This window comes from Limanda limanda, chromosome 9 (genome assembly GCF_963576545.1).
Source record: "Limanda limanda chromosome 9, fLimLim1.1, whole genome shotgun sequence".
Lineage (NCBI taxonomy): Eukaryota > Metazoa > Chordata > Actinopteri > Pleuronectiformes > Pleuronectidae > Limanda > Limanda limanda.
In genome coordinates this window covers 28666145-28685966 of record NC_083644.1, presented here as the reverse complement: position 1 = coordinate 28685966, position 19822 = coordinate 28666145, and the positions used below count along the sequence as shown (strand labels likewise).

Below are 19822 nucleotides of genomic sequence, written 5' to 3'. Positions count from 1 at the left end.
AAGGGCTCAAATCAGGCAATGACAAAACAAATTGTTTATATTTATGTCTGTATATGACAAGGTAAATACCAGAGGTGGGACCAAGTCATTTTTTTGCAAGTCCCAAGTAAGTCTCAAGTCTTTGCCCTCAAGTCCCGAGTCAAGTCCCAAGTCAAGACAGGCAAGTCCCGAGTCAAGTCCAAAGTCAAGACTGACAAGTCTCAAGTCAAGTCCAAGTCCTGCAGTTTGAGTTTCAAGTCCTTTCAAGTCCTTTTGATCACAGAGTAATAATATATTTACACAGATCATGTATGCTTTTAAAATCTTTATTTATTTATTAAAACTTGCGGGAGCCGCTCCTATGCAGTGCAAAAAAGGACAACGGCTCATAAATCCAATCCAAAAACAGTTATTTTTAATTAAAGGAGATCTTTACAAATTTAAGTGCAATGACATTAAACATGTCAAACATTAAACATTTAACATGTCAACACAACATTTAAGAACTTTTGGGAGGACATGTCAAGACATGAACCACATGACAGCTAAAATAAAAAGTTAAAATGCCGCTGTCCCACTGTATATTTAAACTTTTGGTTAAACTTTGGTCCACCTTTCGAGCACTAGTCTACAAACATCTTGTTGAGTTTGAGCAGCAGCTGATTTTCAAGGTGAGTAGAACTCATCCGGGTTCACTTTGCAGTGAACAGCAATCCAGCACAGCTGAAGAGTCACCCGCAGGCGGCCGAGGCAGGTGGGCCAGTAGGCTATTGAGTTTCAGGCAGTGTTGTCCATGAACTTGTTCATTTTTATGAGAACGTTGAACTAAACGCAACTTAATGACAAATAATGAATTTGAACGGTAAACACGTTCATATTATCTGAGGTCAAGCTGAAACGTTACGTAATGTTTTCCTTCTCCTGAGGAGAGACGCTGTCTAAAACGAATGCTTGGACCATGTCATTGTGATCGTTGTTGTGTTTATTTGAAATGAAATGCAGTCTTACAGGGCAAAATACCATCTGAAAGTTGCAATTCCGTTTTTCAACTTTTTTTTGTTGAGGGGGGGGGCTCTTGCATAGAGCCCCAAATATGCTAGGGCCGCCCCTGTGTAGCGCAGTGATTCTCTGTATGGTGCACCCCACCAGTGCGGCGCGGAGGCATAACAGGCTGGCGACCGGGAGGAGGAAATGCGAGGCGGATCTAATATTCTGGCCGAACTAATGTTTTGACGTCCGCATCTCTTTAACGGCGGAGCAGTAAACAAATCGCTGTTTCGCCGCAGCCAGGGGTCTGCAACCCGCGGCTCTGCAGCCCCTCCGCAGTGGATCCCTGTGCAGTGTTGTGCCTGTCGCGCATATTTTTCGCGAACAGTGAACTTTACGATCAGTTTTCATATGTTGAATGTGCACGTTAGGGAACGTCATCCACTCTATGCAGCAGCTACCACTGCGGTGAGAATTGCCTTGCCTTTCGTTACTTTACACCCCTGACGCACACATACACAATGAAAGATACAGAGCGTTCCTTAATAACATACTTTTTAATCTTTGGGTTTTGGGGAAAGGAGCAAGTCTTATCAAGTCAAAAGGCTCGAGTCCAAGTGAAGTCACGAGTCATTGATGTCCAAGTCCAAGTCGAGTTGCAAGTCTCTTTACATTTTGTCAAGTCGAGTCTAAAGTCATCAAATTCATGACTCGAGTCTGACTCGAGTCCAAGTCATGTGACTCGAGTCCACACCTCTGGTAAATACAGTTAGTATAAATTACCCACAACGTTTCCAGTTTCATTTCCATTAATTCCCGTATATTCCCGTCAATTCCCATGGAAAGTTTCCAACTTTGAATATTCCCGGAATTTTGCAACCCTAGCTGCATATGGAAATGGAAATCAGTGCCACTGCACTGAGGTGCATGACTGCAGGTCCGCAAGTGACTCTGCTCCTCTGATGTTTTCTAATCACTCACACATAGAACTGTTCTGTATAAAAACCTGCAGAATTCATATTCTACTTATACAGCTGGCGCAAGTCTCATTATCATTGGCTGTTCGTGTTGTCTGCCTTTTCATAACAACAAACACCAGGTTGTTGGGTAGAGTGATGTGACAAAGAAAGTCAGGATTTAGAAGTTATGTTATTTAATTGCATATAAGTGTGCGATATTGTGTTGTTCTATTTGATTTGTGCCATTATGTGTTATTTGTGTTTAATTTCAATAAATCAATATAACAAATTTTATTTGTATAGCCTATATTCACAAATCACAATTTGTCTCATAGGCCTTTAACATGGTGTGACATCCTCTGCCCTTAACCCTCAACAAGAGTAAGGAGAGCCACAATAGCTATTATATTTTTAACCTAATCTTTGGTATTTAAGATCGTTATGACATAATATGCATAGTTTTGAAAGTAAATAATTTTATATTTCTGGAATTGTATAGACATTGCTCCAATGCCCATTTTTCCTCGCACTTGCAGTTTACCTCCACTGTTAACGGGGAAGCACCGGACAGTATTTAGTTGCCCAGTAGGATTCTCAAATCATGTTTGATTTGATACAAATTAAATTGAATACAATTAATATGATGTAATGGATCTCAAATACTGTTTTAGTGTACTGAACAGCATGTTGTTGGTACTGAATTTACCTATCCAATGGTCAGAACACCCAATAAAAACAACTAATGCTCTAACATTATAATTTGGCAAGACAGGAAGTTGAGAGCGCTTCTCACTCTTTGGCACATCGGACATGACCTACCAGAAAAAAACCCCAGAAAGACTTACTCCATTACATTATATATCATTATATATATACTTACTTACTCTATTAGCAATGGGAAAATAGTAAATTGCCTTTTATTGCAGGTTTACCTGCGTTTGGTATAAAAGAGGTTGAAACAGCCTCATGGACTCGAAAAAAGTGTCTCTTGTTATAAACGCAATATGTAATGTTTTTATTTCAATATCTCTTTTCTTTTCTATTCCTGTAAAAGGATTTTAACAGTTTAAGTATTCATCCTGCACTGAGGGGCGTTAACTTATTCTGTATCTAATGATAATGTTTTCTGTAATTTTTAACCTCCTCAACATGACTATAAATTCTGCAATGGTGACAGGCGCACAGGAACCTATGCTGTCCGATTAATCAGTTAAGGCCACAGGCATGGGTGAAAGGGGTAATGAGAAATCTTTGACAACAGAGCATGCTGTTGTAATGGTATATATGGATACACATTCATACATTCAGTGCTCTTTGGCTGCTGTAAATACCAATCAATATCTGACCCCATTCCCTCCATAGCTTTTTTCTTACTTGACACAAACAAAATTCCTAAACATAAGGAATCAATTGATTCTGAGATCTGTTTCACATGGTCTTTAATGTTTAGTCATCTATGAAGGGTCAACATTTTTCAGTACTGGCTGCAGGCGTGTACATAAGTACTAGGTCATTGGGTCAGACACCACTGATCTTCAAACTCGCCCTTCATTTTGATCTCAACTACACGCCTGCAGTTTGTTGACGCCATCATGCACAGTTGTGACACTATCACAGTAACAAAATCTGTCCTCAGACATACAGTTATCTTTATTGTAATCAATCTAACCCTTTTTATTGAAACAGGAAAATACAGGATGCTTGGGCTGCTTTTTATATGCTTTTACTGTGAATTGTAACATATGTATTGTATTATATTCAGTTTTTTTGTCATTTTATTTTGTTGATACTGGTGCCAGGACCGGAGTCCAGTCAGTTCCATTTTTTTCCGTGCTGACTGGCTTTCATAACTTTTCGTCGCTCAAGAAAAATTGTAATTTACACACATCCATCCCAACATAAATACATGTATACTGTGTGTGTGTGTAAATACTCGAAATCAAATACTTAAAAGTATTATACAATGTCAGTGTTTGCATGTGTGCTGTGGCATGCATAGGGAAACCATACTGGAGCTGTTAGCTGCAGCTGAGGTCACATTCAACCACCCCTCCTTCCACATATCACCTAACACCCCCCCAACTGAACCAATCAATATCCATTCACTGACAACATGAGGACCCTGTGGTGTTAAAAAACAGTGAGCCGGATCCATGCATAATTTCTGCCTCTCATGCCTCTAACTGAAGATCAACCCATAACAGCCCATATATTACACCAGGAACATAGACACCTCTGTGCACTGTAACACTGACTGGGGCAGCAGCATGATCCACGGCATTAAAAGCTGCTGCTTCCAAATAATTCACAAAGTAATAACGAGCTTCATAGGTGTTTTTGTAGCCTCGGATATGCGACCATTCTCTGTTGTTAAGAGTGCAGGGTTCAAACACACACTGAAAGTAATCAAGCCCTGTTATTAAGTTCCCTCTCGACGCATTTCAGCCAACAAGTCACACCAGCCCTTTTTAAGTTCATTTTTTTGAATAAATAAAAAAAAATACATATATTGAATAATGCTTATCATACAATTCAATAACGGTGCAAGTACAGTTCATTTTCTAGATGTTTTTTAGCTGCCCCTAAATGGATTTTTATTTTACTATTTTTATGTATATATTTGAGTGTCTTTGTTATTTTACTTTTGAGGTGGATAACATACAAATTACTGCAAAAACAAGAAATACAGCTAGCATTACATCCTATTGCAGAGATTTTGCTCCACCCCAGAGACATTTAGGCTGACACTAACTGACTATTCATTAGAGACTTTAGTGATTCCATTAGGAATATGAGAGATGACATATTTGCAGTACTGTTGTCCTTCCATCTTGTGTGAGTGCATTGTGGTAAATGGTAGCAGACAGGCTGAGAGGCAGAGCTTAGTGTGAGCTGCTGCCCCGACAAAGGGCCCTGATAAAACAACATAAGGAAAAGAACAAGCATTCAGATAGAACAACATTTTACCATAATGTCAAAAAATTGCCTACTTCTCTAATGTAAAAACTCCCCGCAACATTAAAAACAGGACTGTGCCTTAGTTGTACTACTGTAACGTAAGCCTATTAAGGATAATTATAATTCGAGCAATGAAAAATGTATTAGGAGTATTAACATTTTCAGACAAGTATTAAAAAAAGAGTTGCTTGCACTTAGTCTCCTGCATCTATTCTTCAGGCACAGATGTGATGCATTCTGCCAAACCAACACCGCAGGCTTGATTTGTACTCTTCATGCGATTCGTGGGTGCAAGTGTTTGCAAGGGACCTTACTCCAATCACATATTTGCATTTAAAGGAGGATGGCACAAATAATTGTAGGAGATATGTTAAAACAAATACTGTTGAAGTTATTGAGGTCATACAATGTGAACAGATGACTATTGTATTTACTATTCGTTGTACATCAGTGACATACAGTAGATATAAAAAGTCTACACATCCCTGCTAAAATGCAAGGTTTCTGTGATGTAAAAAAAATGACACAAAGATAAATACTGTCCGAACTTTTTCCACCTTTAATGTGACCTGTAACGTGAACAATTCAGTTGAAAAACAAACTGAAATCTTTTAGGCGGAAAAATATAGAATAAAAAACTTACAATAACCTGGTTGCATAAGTGTGCACACCCTTAACCTAATACTTTGTTGAAGCACCTTTTGATTTTATTACAGCACTCATTCTTTTGGGGTAGGAGTCTATTACCATGGCAAATCTTGACTAGGCAATATTTGCCCACTCTTCTTTGCAAAAGGGCTCCAAATCTGTCAGATTGCGAGGGCATCTCCTGTGCAAAGCCCTCTTCAGATCACCCCACAGATGTTCAATTGGAATCAGGTCTGGGGTCTGGCTGGGTCAATCCAAAACATTAATCTTCTTCTGGTGAAGCCATGCTTTTGTTGATTTGGATGTATGCTTTGGGTCGTTGTCATGCTGATGGGTGAAATCAACTCTTCATCTTCAGCTTTCTAACGGAAGCCTGAAGGTGTTGTGCCAAAACTGACTGGTATTTTTTAACTGTTCATAATTCCCTCCACCTTGACCAAGGCCCCTGTTCCAGCTGAAGTAAAACAGCCCCAAAGCATGATGCTGCCACCACCATGCTTCACTTTGGGTATGGTGTTCTTTGGTTGATGTGCAGATTTGTTTTTGCGCCAAATATACCTTTTGGAATTATGGCCAAAAAGTTCAACCTTGGTTTCATCAGACCATAACACATTTTCCCACATTCTTTTTGGAGACTTCATGTATGTTTTTGCAAAATTTAGCCGGGCTTGGATGTTTTTCTTGGTGAGAGTAGGCTTCTGTTTTGCCACCCTACCCCATAGCCCAAACATATGAAGAATACGGGAGATTGTTGTCACATGTAGTTCACAGCCAGTCCTTGCCAGAAATTCCTGCAGCTCCTTTAATGTTGCTGTAGGCCTCTTGGAAGCCTCCCTGACCAGTTTTTGCCTTGTCTTTTAATAAATTTTGGAGGGATGTCACTGTTGTGCCATATTTTCTCCACTTGATGATGGCTGTCTTCAGTGTGTTCCATGGTATATCTAATACCTTGGAAATTATTTTGTACCCTTCTCCTGACCGATACCTTTCAACAATGAGATCCATCTGATGCTTTGGAAGCTCTCTCTCATAGAGTGGTCGACCCATCTGCATGCCGAAGTGTCCTTGGGCAAGATGCTGAACCCTGAATGGCCCGCCATAGAATAACAAAGTGCTGCGAATAGATGCACTGTATGAATGTGTGTGTGACTGGGTGAATGTAAAACTGTACTGTAAAGCACTTTGAGTGGTCATCAAGACTAGAAAAGCGCTATATAAATACAAAACCATTTACCATTTATCTCTGCGGACCATGGCTCTTGCTGTAAGTTGCAACTAAGAGAATGTCAGGAAAATCATACTAGAACAGCTGAACTTTATTTTGGATTTATCAGTCACTGTAAATGATGGCAGGTATGTACTGACTACTATTTAACATGAGTATGAATTTGATTGGTTAATTTTGAATACCTCCTCACACTTCCGCTCCTTCCTTCACGGGAAGGGGCGCCTCCCGTCGGGCCCCCGCATGAGTCGGGGGTGGCTGCTGGTGGACAAACTCTTGTCTCCGCACTACCCGCGACCCGCGTGCGTCAGGGCTTCCCTGCAGGTGTGGGAGGATATCCTCGCGAGACCTCTCCCAGGCGCTGGCCAGCCCCACCGGGCGCATTTCCTCAGTTCCTCAGGTCCCTTGCAAACACTTGCACCCACGAATCGCATGAAGAGTACAAATCAAGCCTGCGGTGTTGGTTTGGCAGAATGCATCACATCTGTGCCTGAAGAATAGATGCAGGAGACTAAGTGCAAGCAACTCTTTTTTTAATACTTGTCTGAAAATGTTGATACTCCTAATACATTTTTCATTGCTCGAATTATAATTATCCTTAATAGGCTTACGTTACAGTAGTACAACTAAGGCACAGTCCTGTTTTTAATGTTGCGGGGAGTTTTTACATTAGAGAAGTAAGCAATTTTTTGACATTATGGTAAAATGTTGTTCTATCTGAATGCTTGTTCTTTTCCTTATGTTGTTTTATCAGGGCCCTTTGTCGGGGCAGCAGCTCACACTAAGCTCTGCCTGTCAGCCTGTCTGCTACCATTTACCACAGTGGTCCTGGCGCTGCGCCGGGACTGGCTCCGGGTCGGCTTGGAAAAGCTCGGGCCGAGAAATGTTTCACAAAGGCGTCTGCATTTTGGGGGGACAGCCCCAGCCGCGGAGACACGGGGGTCTCTGAGTGATGGAAAAGCGACCCTCAGTCTTCAATTGGCTCAGGCACTGAAGTCAGAGTCACAAGTCAGAGTGTGTGTGTTTTGTATTTATTTTTATTTATTTAAGTATAGTGTAAACTTTTGTTTACAGTTCATATATTATTCATAGTTTTAAGTTAAAAAGTGTTTTGTATCTATTTATATTTATAGCCTACTTTAAACAGTTCATATATTTGGCAATAAAAAAGCCTTTCTTGAATGTGGTCAAGCGTCGTTTTGTGCACTTTTTAAAAAAAAAAGTATCGGTTCAGGCACCGTTTAGGCACCTGTATCGTTTTAAAAGTATCGGTTAGGAACTGGTATCGGATAAAAACAAAAACGATACCCATTCCTAGTTATAAGAGGGTGTGCACACTTATGCAACCACATTATTTTAGTTTTTTTAATTTTATTTTCCCCCAAAAAGATTCAGTTTGTTTTTTAATTCTTCACGTTATAGGTCACATTAAAGGTGGAAAAAGTTCAGACAGGATTTTTCTTTGTCTTATTTGTTTACATCACAAAAACCTTGCATTTTAACAGGAGTGTGTAGACTTTTTATATCCACTGTATGGTCATAGTGCAAAAAACAAACATGCTAAATATAGGCACTCAGACACACACATATGAAACAAAACTGATTTAAACTTGAATGAATTTGTTTCTAGCCGCTTTCTAGAAACATTGAAAAGAATATTTGGTTTGTGTTCATCAAATCTGAATTTTAACGCAACAACCATGACATAAAATCTCTTTAGACTGCAACTACACTTTCCTCATGTTAACACATTTTAGTGTAAATTTTACATCCAAATAAACAATATCTCTGCACACTTCTGCTGTAGAAACCCAACTTATCCTGTCTCTTAATCATTTTTTTGTTTTCACATGTACATATCTACTGTTTCTAAAAGCATAAATAATTGTATATATCGGATAATATTTGCATGAGTAAAATTTGAACAGAAACAGGTTTTCAATAGTGGAGTGGAAGCAAAGCTAAAACAAATGTTTTGACTTGAAACTCACTATACCATATCATTTAAATCTGGCACTAAGCAGCTCAGTGATGCTTAACAATGTATTGACATGGTCTACTCATTACCCACACACATGCAGAGACAAAGGAAGCTGTATGCGGCCAAATACAATTAGTCGATCATAAGACATACATCATAACACAAGACACATTAAGTTATGTAATGTGTAATGTATTTGGAGATAAAACTAATTATACACATTACTTCAGTAGAAGTGTCTTATTCAACTTTTTATAATTGAAACAGATATCAAATCCATAAAAATGTATTGAATTGGGAGATTTGCATATCATCCCAGCCTTGGCCAAATGTATGTAATGAATAGTTGTTTTTTTGCAATTAATCTCCCACCTTTATTCCCTCTTAAAATATTACATGACAGGCTATGCCCACTGTGCCTTCATCCATAAGTGCTCTAGGTGCCTCAGTTTTACCATATGGAAATTATAAATGGCTGGGTTGTACTTACGGCTGCTCGATTATGGAAAAAACCATAATCACGATTATTTTGGACAATATCAAAATCCTGATTATTCAAACGATTATTAATATGTACCCTTGTTCTGAAGTCTAACCGGAAGTACCAGTCACTTCCGGTTCCGGTAAATGTAAATGTGCTGGCTATGGATGGCTATGAGGACCAAACAACTAAATTGAACGGGTTACATACAACAACAAGCGGATAATCGCGGGTCCGGTGTGAACAGCCAGGCGGTAGCGCACTGGAGAATGGACGCTGTCCCCACACACAAATCTCGCCTCCTTCACGTTACGGCTGCTTGAGAGTGAGTGCCAGTCAGCGGGGCCGCGTTGAAAACTTTGGGGGAAGCACTGAATTGTGCATGCGCATCTCTTTAGAAAAAAATGCCAAATAATCGTTTCAACTCGATTATAGTAGTTTGGAGATCGTTTGACCCCATAATCGTAATCACGATTAAATTTCGATTTATTGAGCAGCCCTAGTTGTACTGGAAAAACATTAAGGTAGTCGCTCTCTCACATTAATTAGTATCACATCAGAACTTTGATGAATGCAGCCCTATTGCAGCTAGGACCTCAACATTAGCTGAATAAGTCACATTAGCAGTGATAGAAAAAAACTTCACTGTGCCTTTTGGAAACATAGTAATTACTGTGTCATCCCATGGTTTAGATTAGGGATGCACCGATCCGCTTTTTTCACCTCCGATACAGATACCGATATCTGAGGCACCGTAGCTGAGGTGATCTGCGAGAAGGGCCCGACACGCGTCCAGAGCCGCCGCCGCCGACCACCATACCCGGTCCCCTCCAACGCCCCGCCATCCGCAACGGCGACAGACAACACCCCGCGGTCCCAAGAAAAGGGACGAGGACCTCGACCCCCCCCCACTGTGCTGTTAAACTAAAAAGTGACACGGGAGAGCCGATCCTTTCGCTCGCTCCATTTTGTAAACACTGTAGGCTCCGCACGGCGTGTTGCTTGCGTATGACGTCACTCACAGCGCACAGCATAGAATTACACTGCCCATTGTCACCGATACCCGATCTAGACATTTTTTCAATATCGGTAGAATTTACAAAGTCACAAAGAGTAATGAGTAAAGATATGCAATATTGTCCGACTAAAAAATTACTTCTATGAGGACGCATATTTTTGTTAATATCATACACCAATATTTAGAGTCGGGTAGCCATGGTTGTCGTGTTACCTTTGTGACATGGTGTTCAGGAATATACCGATTAGGGCTGCAAATAACGACTATTCTGATAGTCGTTTAATCATCGATTATTGAAACGATTAATGGACTAATCGGATTATGAACGACACAAATTCTCAATTGCTCTCATTTAGCCAACAGCTTTTAAATTTAGCTTGAGGTTGTTTGAGGAATGTGATGACTGAAAATAGGGCAATAAAGATTGATACTTGATTTAAAAAAAATTTCTTTTAATAAACTTTGTTGCATGTAAGGGTACTGTTGACACAAAAGCAAAGACAAATCAAGTTTTTGTCCATTTAAAAGCAAGGACAGGCAAAGTGCTAATAAAACAAATAAATAAAAAATCAAGTATTCATTTTTCCTGTTAACAAAAATGACAGGGAAAGTAACAGCAATAAAAACATCAACAAACAAAACTACAGTCTTCACCTGACTAAATAATTGTGATTAAAAAAAGACGTTTGTCAGGCAATAGGATAACATAACGCTTTTAAACTCGTTAATAAAAAGTTTAAACCATATTTTTGTAATGGATGCTAGAATCCTGCGCACAGGTATATACGTGTATATATAACATCTGACAGAAGCGAGTCTGCATCGTCTCCGTTACGATGTCAAACGTGCCTCCTCCTCACATGCGCGTGTCCTGCTGCCATGGAGAGCAGGTCCGCCGCAACAAATACTGCAGGTAGTTTTTTTCGGGCTCCCGAACTTTTTACTTTCTGGTACGCGATGCTGCTGCAGCGGAGGCCGCCATTGGTCCGTGTTTTAACGCTATTGCACATGCGCGACTTTCAGAGACAGGAAGGAAGCGAGATGGCTCACTCCTCAGCTGCTTTCATCAGCACCTCCGGTAAAACGACGTTAAGTTCAACTACAAAGCACGAAAAACACGTGCTATGACGTAACCAACGAATCATCGACGAGTAAATTCGTCAGCAATTCTTGTCATCGATTTTTGTCGACGATGTCGACTAATCGTTGCACCCCTAAATGTAATGTAAACTAATTTCTGATATTCTTTGTTTTTGTCCTTCCATAATAAGTAATGTATAAAGGCCATACATCACCCATCTCCTGGAGACCTGGGGGCTGATTTGTGTATAAAACTTTACATTTTTACTCTCCTGGGATGGTGGCCATCTTGGATTTTGGGGTCAACAGGATGTCTTAATGTCAAAATAATGTCAGAATCTGAATATTTATGGTAAATTTACCACAGAAAGTGTCCTCATACATTATTCTAGGTGCTCTGGTTAAAAAGTTAATTTGTGTATCAAAAATTACATTTTCGCTCTACCAGATGGTGGCCATCTTGGATTTAAGGGTCAAGTTGATGTCTACATGGCAAAATGATGTCAGAATCACAATCCTTATGGTCAATTTACCACAAAAAGTGTATTCATACATTATTCTAGGTGCTCTGGTAAAAAAGTTACTTTTACAAGATGGTGCTGGCTGCCATTTGTGATTCGGCCCTCTAGCGAAAAATGCCGACATTTTTGCGAGGGACATGTGGACTAAATGTTTTACAAAAGGTGTAAAGAAGTCAAATCAGTCATCAAAACATATTATCCAGAGAATAGTTACAGAATTGAGGTTCCTGACCCTACTAAATATGAATGTATAATCTCAGACGTGCAACATTGCAGATATTTCAGCAGGCTGCATTGACAATCATAATTCATTGGTGCTGCTCTTTATGCCCAGTAAGTGCCCAGCCAACAGTGGCTCATCAGTCACAGCAAGTCCAGTCGTTCAGAGAGATCAGTTAGTGAATGACTTCACGGCAGAGGAGAGAACAACAATGTTTGGATACATAGTTTTTGTTGAACACCCCCACCCTCAGCAAGCGCTCATGTAGAATACCTGATTTCTTTATTTCCTCAACAACATATGCTGGAGACAATATGAGTATATGTGACAGAAATGGCAGCAGCTTACTGGCTCAAGCTTGATGATATGAATATTTCAACCATGTGCTGCTAGCACAACACATGGTCCGTGCCCCACCCTACAGGTTGGATCAAATGTCAAACTGACTGCGAGACACAAAGACACGTGCAGTGTGGAATTGTCACGTATGGTTTGATAGATCCTGGCTCAGCACTGATTATCAAACCACTTAGGATCTGTGCTGTTAAAGAGCATCAGCTAATGATGTTCCTCGTTAGGGTTGTCACAATACCAAAATTATGACATCGATACAATACCTGCCAAAATATCACGATACCCGATACTTACGATACAATACCACAAATACGATACGATACCACAAATACGATACTGGTATATTTATCTATGATAGTAATAAATAAAACATCTGTAAGGTTCCCTTTTTTAAAAAGCTTGTTCCTGCCCAGCTTTTTGAACACTTGACAAATGGCATTCATATTAGTATTAGCCTACAGCAAGATATTTATGAAAACTACATGGTGACATCATAGCATTGATTATACACGGCTATTGTCCGTATCTGACTATATATGTGTGTGTCACTCTGAGCGAGTGAGTGGGGCCGGGGCCCCGGGGCCTGTTTGTGTGTGCACTGTCTGGGCGCGGGCGCGCGTGCAAACACACACACACACGTCCGCTCCTGGTTTTTTCATGCTGGCCTGATACGATGCTGATTCGTCAAATTAACGGTGACGTTCCCTCACGTTACCGTTCAACATATGAACACTGTACAGGGAGCCACTGCAGAGGGGCTGAAGAGACGCATGCGGCTTCACAACCGCGGGTTGCCGACCCCTGGCTATGTCAAAAGAACGACTTGTTTTAGTCACTGGCAGCTGGTGAAACACTCCTCACTCCACCTTGATGAGATGGGCCACATCGTTGAATAATTGCATACAAATAGAGCTGGGTTATATGGGAAAAAATCATATCACAAAATCGTATTTTTCATATCAGTCGATATCGATATAAATCAAATACGCAGACAATATTTTTTTTGCACATTTGTGCTTATGTACATCGTTCTTTTTAAGAACCAACATTTTTTGTTATGCACAAAACAGATTTCACTTGTTCTTACAATCATCCTGTGCCATTGCACATTACTTCATACAAACTACTACAGTGCAAAGGTTTATATAATGTCCATACTCAGCTTTTTTTAATGTAATTTATAGATTTTTTTTTGCCTTTTTATATTTCTTTATTCTCTTGTCTATCAGCAGCACTGCACTTAGGTGCATTACTCCACAGGTCAACAAGTGACTCTGCTCCTCTGATGTTTTCTAATCATCACACTTAGAACTGATCTCTACAAAAATCTGCTGAATTCATATTTATATTCCAAAGAAACACAAAGTAAACGTCAGTCCTGTATGTGTCCTAATAACTTATGATCAACGCAGGTCAGAGGGGGAATCAGTAGGAAACAGACTCCAACAGGAGACTCCGAAAGGGACCTTTGAGTGTTTGTCCTGAGGCAGCGCTGGTTATAATTATTCAACGTTGGAAATCCCGCTCAAACTATGAAGATAGCGGATAAACATGATTGTGTTGAGTCACTGCATCGTTTCATAGCCCATGTCTTGCAAGAGACCAAACATTATCAACGGTGCTGTTCCTCCGCTATGTGCTGTGTGCGTTAACCCAAACTGATGTGGATATAACTCTATTCCGGGCACATGATTGGTTTGGCGCGGCGCTATTCTCATCATCATTGGCTCTTCGTGTTGTCCATCAAAAACATGGATGGGATGACTTCTATCGACGTTATATCGACATGTCTAAATTTCTATAGAGGAAAAGCTATATCGCAATAACTATCGATATCGTTTTATCGCCCAGCCATACGTACAAATAAAATAAAACATCGAAGAATCCTCTGTTTCTTTGTTCACACACATTTTTTCAGATTTCGGGTTTAGACGTGTGAATTAGAGAATCATTTTATTCCTTTCATCCTTTAGTGATTGTAAAAGAATATGGACCAAATAGAAGAGCACTTGGCAGAAGAGATCCGAACTATGACCACTAGTGTAACCCGTCACTGACTGGCGGATTTGTCCGCCAGAAAAAGGCTCTGAGGATGCGATGTAAATAAACAGCTCTTCTTCGTGCCACACACAAAGAAGAGCCGACTTCGACAAAAAACATTACTCCGCCTAGTGTTCTTGCGGGGAATTCTGAAAACCATGAATGACAACAAAACCTGCGTCACTACTGCGTGAAAAGCCGCAGACGCCGTTGCAGAAGCATGCCCCGGCCTTAACACGTAACATGTTACATGGATGCCTACAGGCAAGTTTAGCTGACCAATCAGAGCAGACTGGGCTATTTGTGAGCGTTTCAGATACAGGCTGCAGCAGTGAGTGATGAACCATATAATGTCTAAATAAAGACAACAATAAATATTACAGCATTTAAACCTGTTCTAGCAGAGCCCTGAATTAAAAAAATGAACCAGTACACAGAAAAGATTAGGGCCCTTTAAATATGTACAAACCAACCTTGTTTCCTAAAACTGGTTTCCAACTCATTTGTGAAACGAGATATGTTTTAAGTGATACACGCTACCAAACATAATGAGGAGTTAATTAATGTATCAAGCATGTAATTGCGTTTGCTACCACAACCTGGGAAAACAAATTAGTACTCCATAAATGTATTCCTCTGGACAGGTTAGGTCTAAACACAAGAAGCTGAAGACAAACTTTGTCCAAATAAAATAAGGGCTTTGCTGAAACTGAAACAAATGCCATCACTGGTTGATTATGGCAAAAATCATTATCACAATTATTTTGATCAATATTGTTATCCTCATTAATTAAAATGATTACTCATTGACTTTGGAAACATCACGCATTTATTGAACTTTAAAGAAAAATAAATAACTTTGGCGCTTATGTTAACAGATTAGTGTCCTGAGTGAAGAACCTCTCTCCTGAATTGTGTTTGTGTGTGTGTGTGTGTATATATATATATAAGGTTCTATGAGACTATAACACAAGTACATCACCAAGTTATTATTCTGTTTGAAATAGAGCAAGCTGTTTGTAAATACACATTACACTTATTTTATTGTCTTAATCACCCTCCCATGTCTGTGTTAGGTTTTTTTTTTTTTTTATATTTTTATTAGAAGGTATGGCACAGTAGAACAGGAAGCAATGTCAAATTTACATTGGGTATCTCAAAATTACAGTCAGACAATTAACAATATATAGAGACATTGACACCATAAAAACACTGTGCATCACAATGGATTAAGAGTAAGGTATACAGTCTTCCTCCTAGGATATTTTTCTTATTTTCTGGACCACATGAACGTGGTCATACGAACAATACAATACACAACTCAATGAAAATAATAATAATAATGAAAGATAGATAACTGTAAATTCTATTAAATAATAATAAAGTATTAAAGCTGCACAGTATAAATAAATTAAAAGGAAAACAAAAAACAAAAAACAAAAGAAAACACAGAAAAAAAAAAAAAAAAAGAATAAGTAATGAGTGAATAAAAAGGAAGAAGAAAGAGAGAAAAGAGAGAGAGAGAGGGGGGGGGGGTCCGTCAATGAGGGGGCAGAGACTGGAGAGAGTGAAAGAATGTAAGAAAGGGAAGCCACTTACTATAAAATTTGTTAGAGCTACCTTTCACCGAATATCTAATCTTTTCCAGCTTTAGGAAAGACATGGTGTCGTTGAGCCACTGAGTGCTAGAGGGAGCGCTAGTTGACTTCCAGTTGAGAAGAAGGTGGCGTCTTGCCAATAAAGAAGTGAAAGCTAAAATGTCTAATTGATTAGAGGTAAACCGGTTATGGTTCTCTGGGAGCCCGAATATGGCAACATGGGGGGAGACTTTTATAATCACTGAAAGTATTTTTGACATCGTATCAAAATAGTTCAGCCAAAAACAAGAGAGTAGCGGACAAGAGTAGAACATATGGGTTAAATTGCAGGATGAGGCATGACATTTGTCGCATTTGTCAGTGATACTGGGGTAGATTTGCGACAGTCGCGCTTTAGAAAAGTGGACTCTAAACAGAACTTTAAATTGTATAAGTGTGAGACGAGCGCAGGATGAACTTGTATGAATTTTCTTAAGTGCAGTGTCCCACCAGTCATCCTCCAAATTTAGATCCAGTTCATCTTCCCAGGCAGCCCTAACTTTAGTAACTGGAGAGCAATCAAAAGACAGAAGTTCATTATAAACTTTAGAGATGAGTGATTTCTGAAGTGGATCGTGATTTAAAAGCACCTCCCATTGTAGGGTCGGTGGCGAGGAGGGAAAAAAATGGAAACAAAGCTTTAGCGCAGTGTCTAATTTGAAAGTAACGAAAAAGATGAGAAGTTGGGAGATGAAATTCTCCTGAGAGATTTGTAAAGCTGCGAAAAATACCATCTTTGTAAAGATCTTTAAAACATTTCAGGCCTCTATTATGCCAAGTGAGAAAGGTTGAATCTGTAAGTGGAGGTTGAAATAAATGATTGTTCAGTAAAGGAGCTAAAGTAGATGTTGATTTAAATTTGAAGTGTTTCCTAAACTGATACCAAATTTTAAGTGTGGAGTGAACCACTTGATTATTTGTGAAGCTTGAGAGGTTGGATGGAATAGAAGAGGTAAGTAGAGGTAAGGAGGATGAAACACATGACTGTGCCTCTAGGTGGCACTATGGCAGATTCACTGACTTGAACCAAAATGAAATTTTTTGAATGTGTGTCGCCCAATAATACAGTTGAAAATTCGGGAGTGCTAATCCGCCATTGAATTTACATCTCTGAAGTGTGGATTTGCGGATCCTAGGAGCTTTTCCACACCACAAGAAGTCAGAAATAGTCTGATCGATTGTTTTAAAAAACTGCTTTGGCAGGAAAAGTGGGAGACAATGGAACAAAAAAAGAAATTTGGGCAGAATGTTCATTTTAACCGCGTTAATTCTTCCAATTAACGAGAGAGGCAAGCTCTTCCATCTTTGGAGGTCAGACTTAATTTTAGACATTAAAAGTGAGAAATTAGCAGAAAAAAGAGAGTTTAACGTTCTGGTTACGTTGATCCCGAGATACTTAAAGCCAGAAAGGCTCATTTTGAAAGGGACATCTGATTGTGTGAGCTGTGATGCTGAAGCATTGACAGGATAGCATTCACTTTTAGAAGTATTCACTTTATAGCCTGAGAAAGAACCAAATCTCTGGAAAGCAGATAAGATTGTGGGAATCGAAAGGACAGGATCTGAGACATACAACAATAAGTCATCAGCATAAAGTGACAATTTAAATTCTGTGCCCAATCGTGAGATCCCAGTAAAAGTGGAGGAGGACCTCAGAAAGATCGACAGGGGCTCTATAGCTAGCGCAAACAATAGAGGAGATAGGGGACACCCCTGTCTGGTGCCACGGGTTAGAGTAAAAAAATTGGACTGAATGCCATTAGTGGAAATATTTGCTTGTGGTGATGTGTAAAGGAGACGTATCCATGAAATGAACCAGGCGATAGTGGTGATGAGGGAAGACGTTCAAATAGCTTATTCATAAAGTGTGGATCATCGAAATTGGGGGCATATATGTTAACTAATAAAATGGGAATATGGAATAACGTACCTGCAACAATTAAGTATCTGCCGTTTTTGTCTGATATCACCTTAGAAGCTGAAAACTGAATTGACTTACCAATTAAAATAGCGACCCCTCTGGCCTTAGAGTTGAAATTAGAGTGAAACACCTCAGAAACCCAGGGACATTTAAGTCTGACCTGATCTTTAGTACGCATGTGGGTTTCCTGCAGGAACACTAAGTCCGCTTTAAGACGTTTCAAATGAGCAAATATCTTTGATCTCTTAATTGGACTCCCCATACCTTTAATATTCCAGCTCAAGAGTCTCACAGAGGATCCAGTGAGTGGGACATCAGAAGTATTAGTATTGGTGGCCATATGTTAAATCCCTAGAGATAGAAATAGACTGAATGCGGATCCCCAAGGAAGGAAGAAGGAGAAAAAGGGAGAAGAAGAGAAAGAAAAAAGAAAGAAAAAACACACAAAAACACAACAAAAAAAAAACACACACATTGAACCACCCCCCCACCCCCCAACTGCACTTACAACGTCCCCATCCCCAAATGATGGAGAACCCAGTGCTAACTCCACAAGGAGTCAGATCCCTAAAGCGAAAACTTTCGGCTTTTTGCATAACTATAACGCTTCGGGTCAAGCTCCTGCAAGTCTAGCAACATTTGACATGAAGGTACAGCCAATCAAGACCAAGTTAAACTGAAAACCACATACTGTGTGTTTATGAAAATAAGAGTAAAAACAGATTAACTGAAAAAAGTAATAAATGTCAATATGAACTGTCACTGCTTCCTCACCGGTGTGTATCACCTCACGGATCTCTTACAAGTTGAGCGACCCGATGAATGCGCTGGCCTCCTCCGCCGAGTCAAACCTCTTCTCCGCACCGTTGTGAGTGATCCGGAGCCGCGCCGGGTAGTGCAGACCATAGCGGATCCCTGGTATCTCCCGGAGCCGGCGACGAACATCATTAAAGGCGGCTCGGGCACGAGCCGTCTTCGAGGTATGGTCGGGAAAGACGGAGAAACTCAGCTCTCCAACCTTGATCCGCTGCTGGGTTCTGGCTCGGCGCAATATGTCCACACAGTCTGTATGATAGTGAAGACGAGCGATTATGGGTCGAGGGCGCTCTCCCGGCTTCGGCTGGAGAGTACGATGTGCGCGGTCCACGAGTGGCTCTTTCTCCAGCTCAAAAGCCTCCTAGAGCAGAGAGGAAACATCCGCAGCAGCAGAAAAAGTGGAAAAATCTTCGGGAATTCCCACTAACCGTATGTTATTGCGCCGCGATCTCGCCTCCAGATGTCTCCATTTCACCTACGGTGTTCTTCAGAGTGCGCACCTCAGACTGGATGTTTGCAATGCTGCTGGATAACTCCGATTTCACTGCCTGTAGTTCAGTCTTGATGCTTGACAAGGTCTCGGTCGATGCAGCCTGAAGTTCAGCTCTGAAAATAGCTGCCATTTCCACACGGAGTGACGAGAGTAGTTCGGCCTTGAAGTCATGTGATGGAGCCCCACCTGTGGCCTCGACCAGGCAGGAGGGGGGATCACTACGAGGCGGGGATGCAGTGTGCGAAGCAGGCCGCGGCGGTTGTACATGTGGTTTGGCTTTTTGAGGCATTTTGGTCGGCGAAAAGACGGCGTTAAATTTAGATTATGGAGGTGGGGAAAACCCACACCGAAGAAAGATGGAAAAGGTGTACCTAAAATAGTTTTTTAAAAAGTTGTTGCAGGAGCTCTGAGAAACACGTCCTAATCCATTAGCTGCAACACCGGAAGTCATGTCTGTGTTAGGTTGCCGAAAACCCACAGCAGCCAACCCGCAATTGTCAGAGG

The 19822-nt window shown here is 40.3% G+C and overlaps 1 protein-coding gene across 1 annotated transcript in view; it reads right to left on the bottom strand.

Annotated features, from left to right (window-relative positions):
- Positions 1-19607, bottom strand: part of arhgap39 (Rho GTPase activating protein 39) — a 94131-nt gene extending 74524 nt beyond the window's left edge. Inside the window, exons 1-2 of the mRNA XM_061078930.1 lie at positions 19305-19607; positions 18813-19186 (exon numbers count right to left, since the gene is read on the bottom strand). Coding sequence (XP_060934913.1) covers positions 18813-19186; positions 19305-19607 — 677 coding nt within the window. The remainder of the gene's footprint in view (positions 1-18812; positions 19187-19304) is intronic.
- Between the last annotated feature and the right edge of the window lie 215 nt (positions 19608-19822).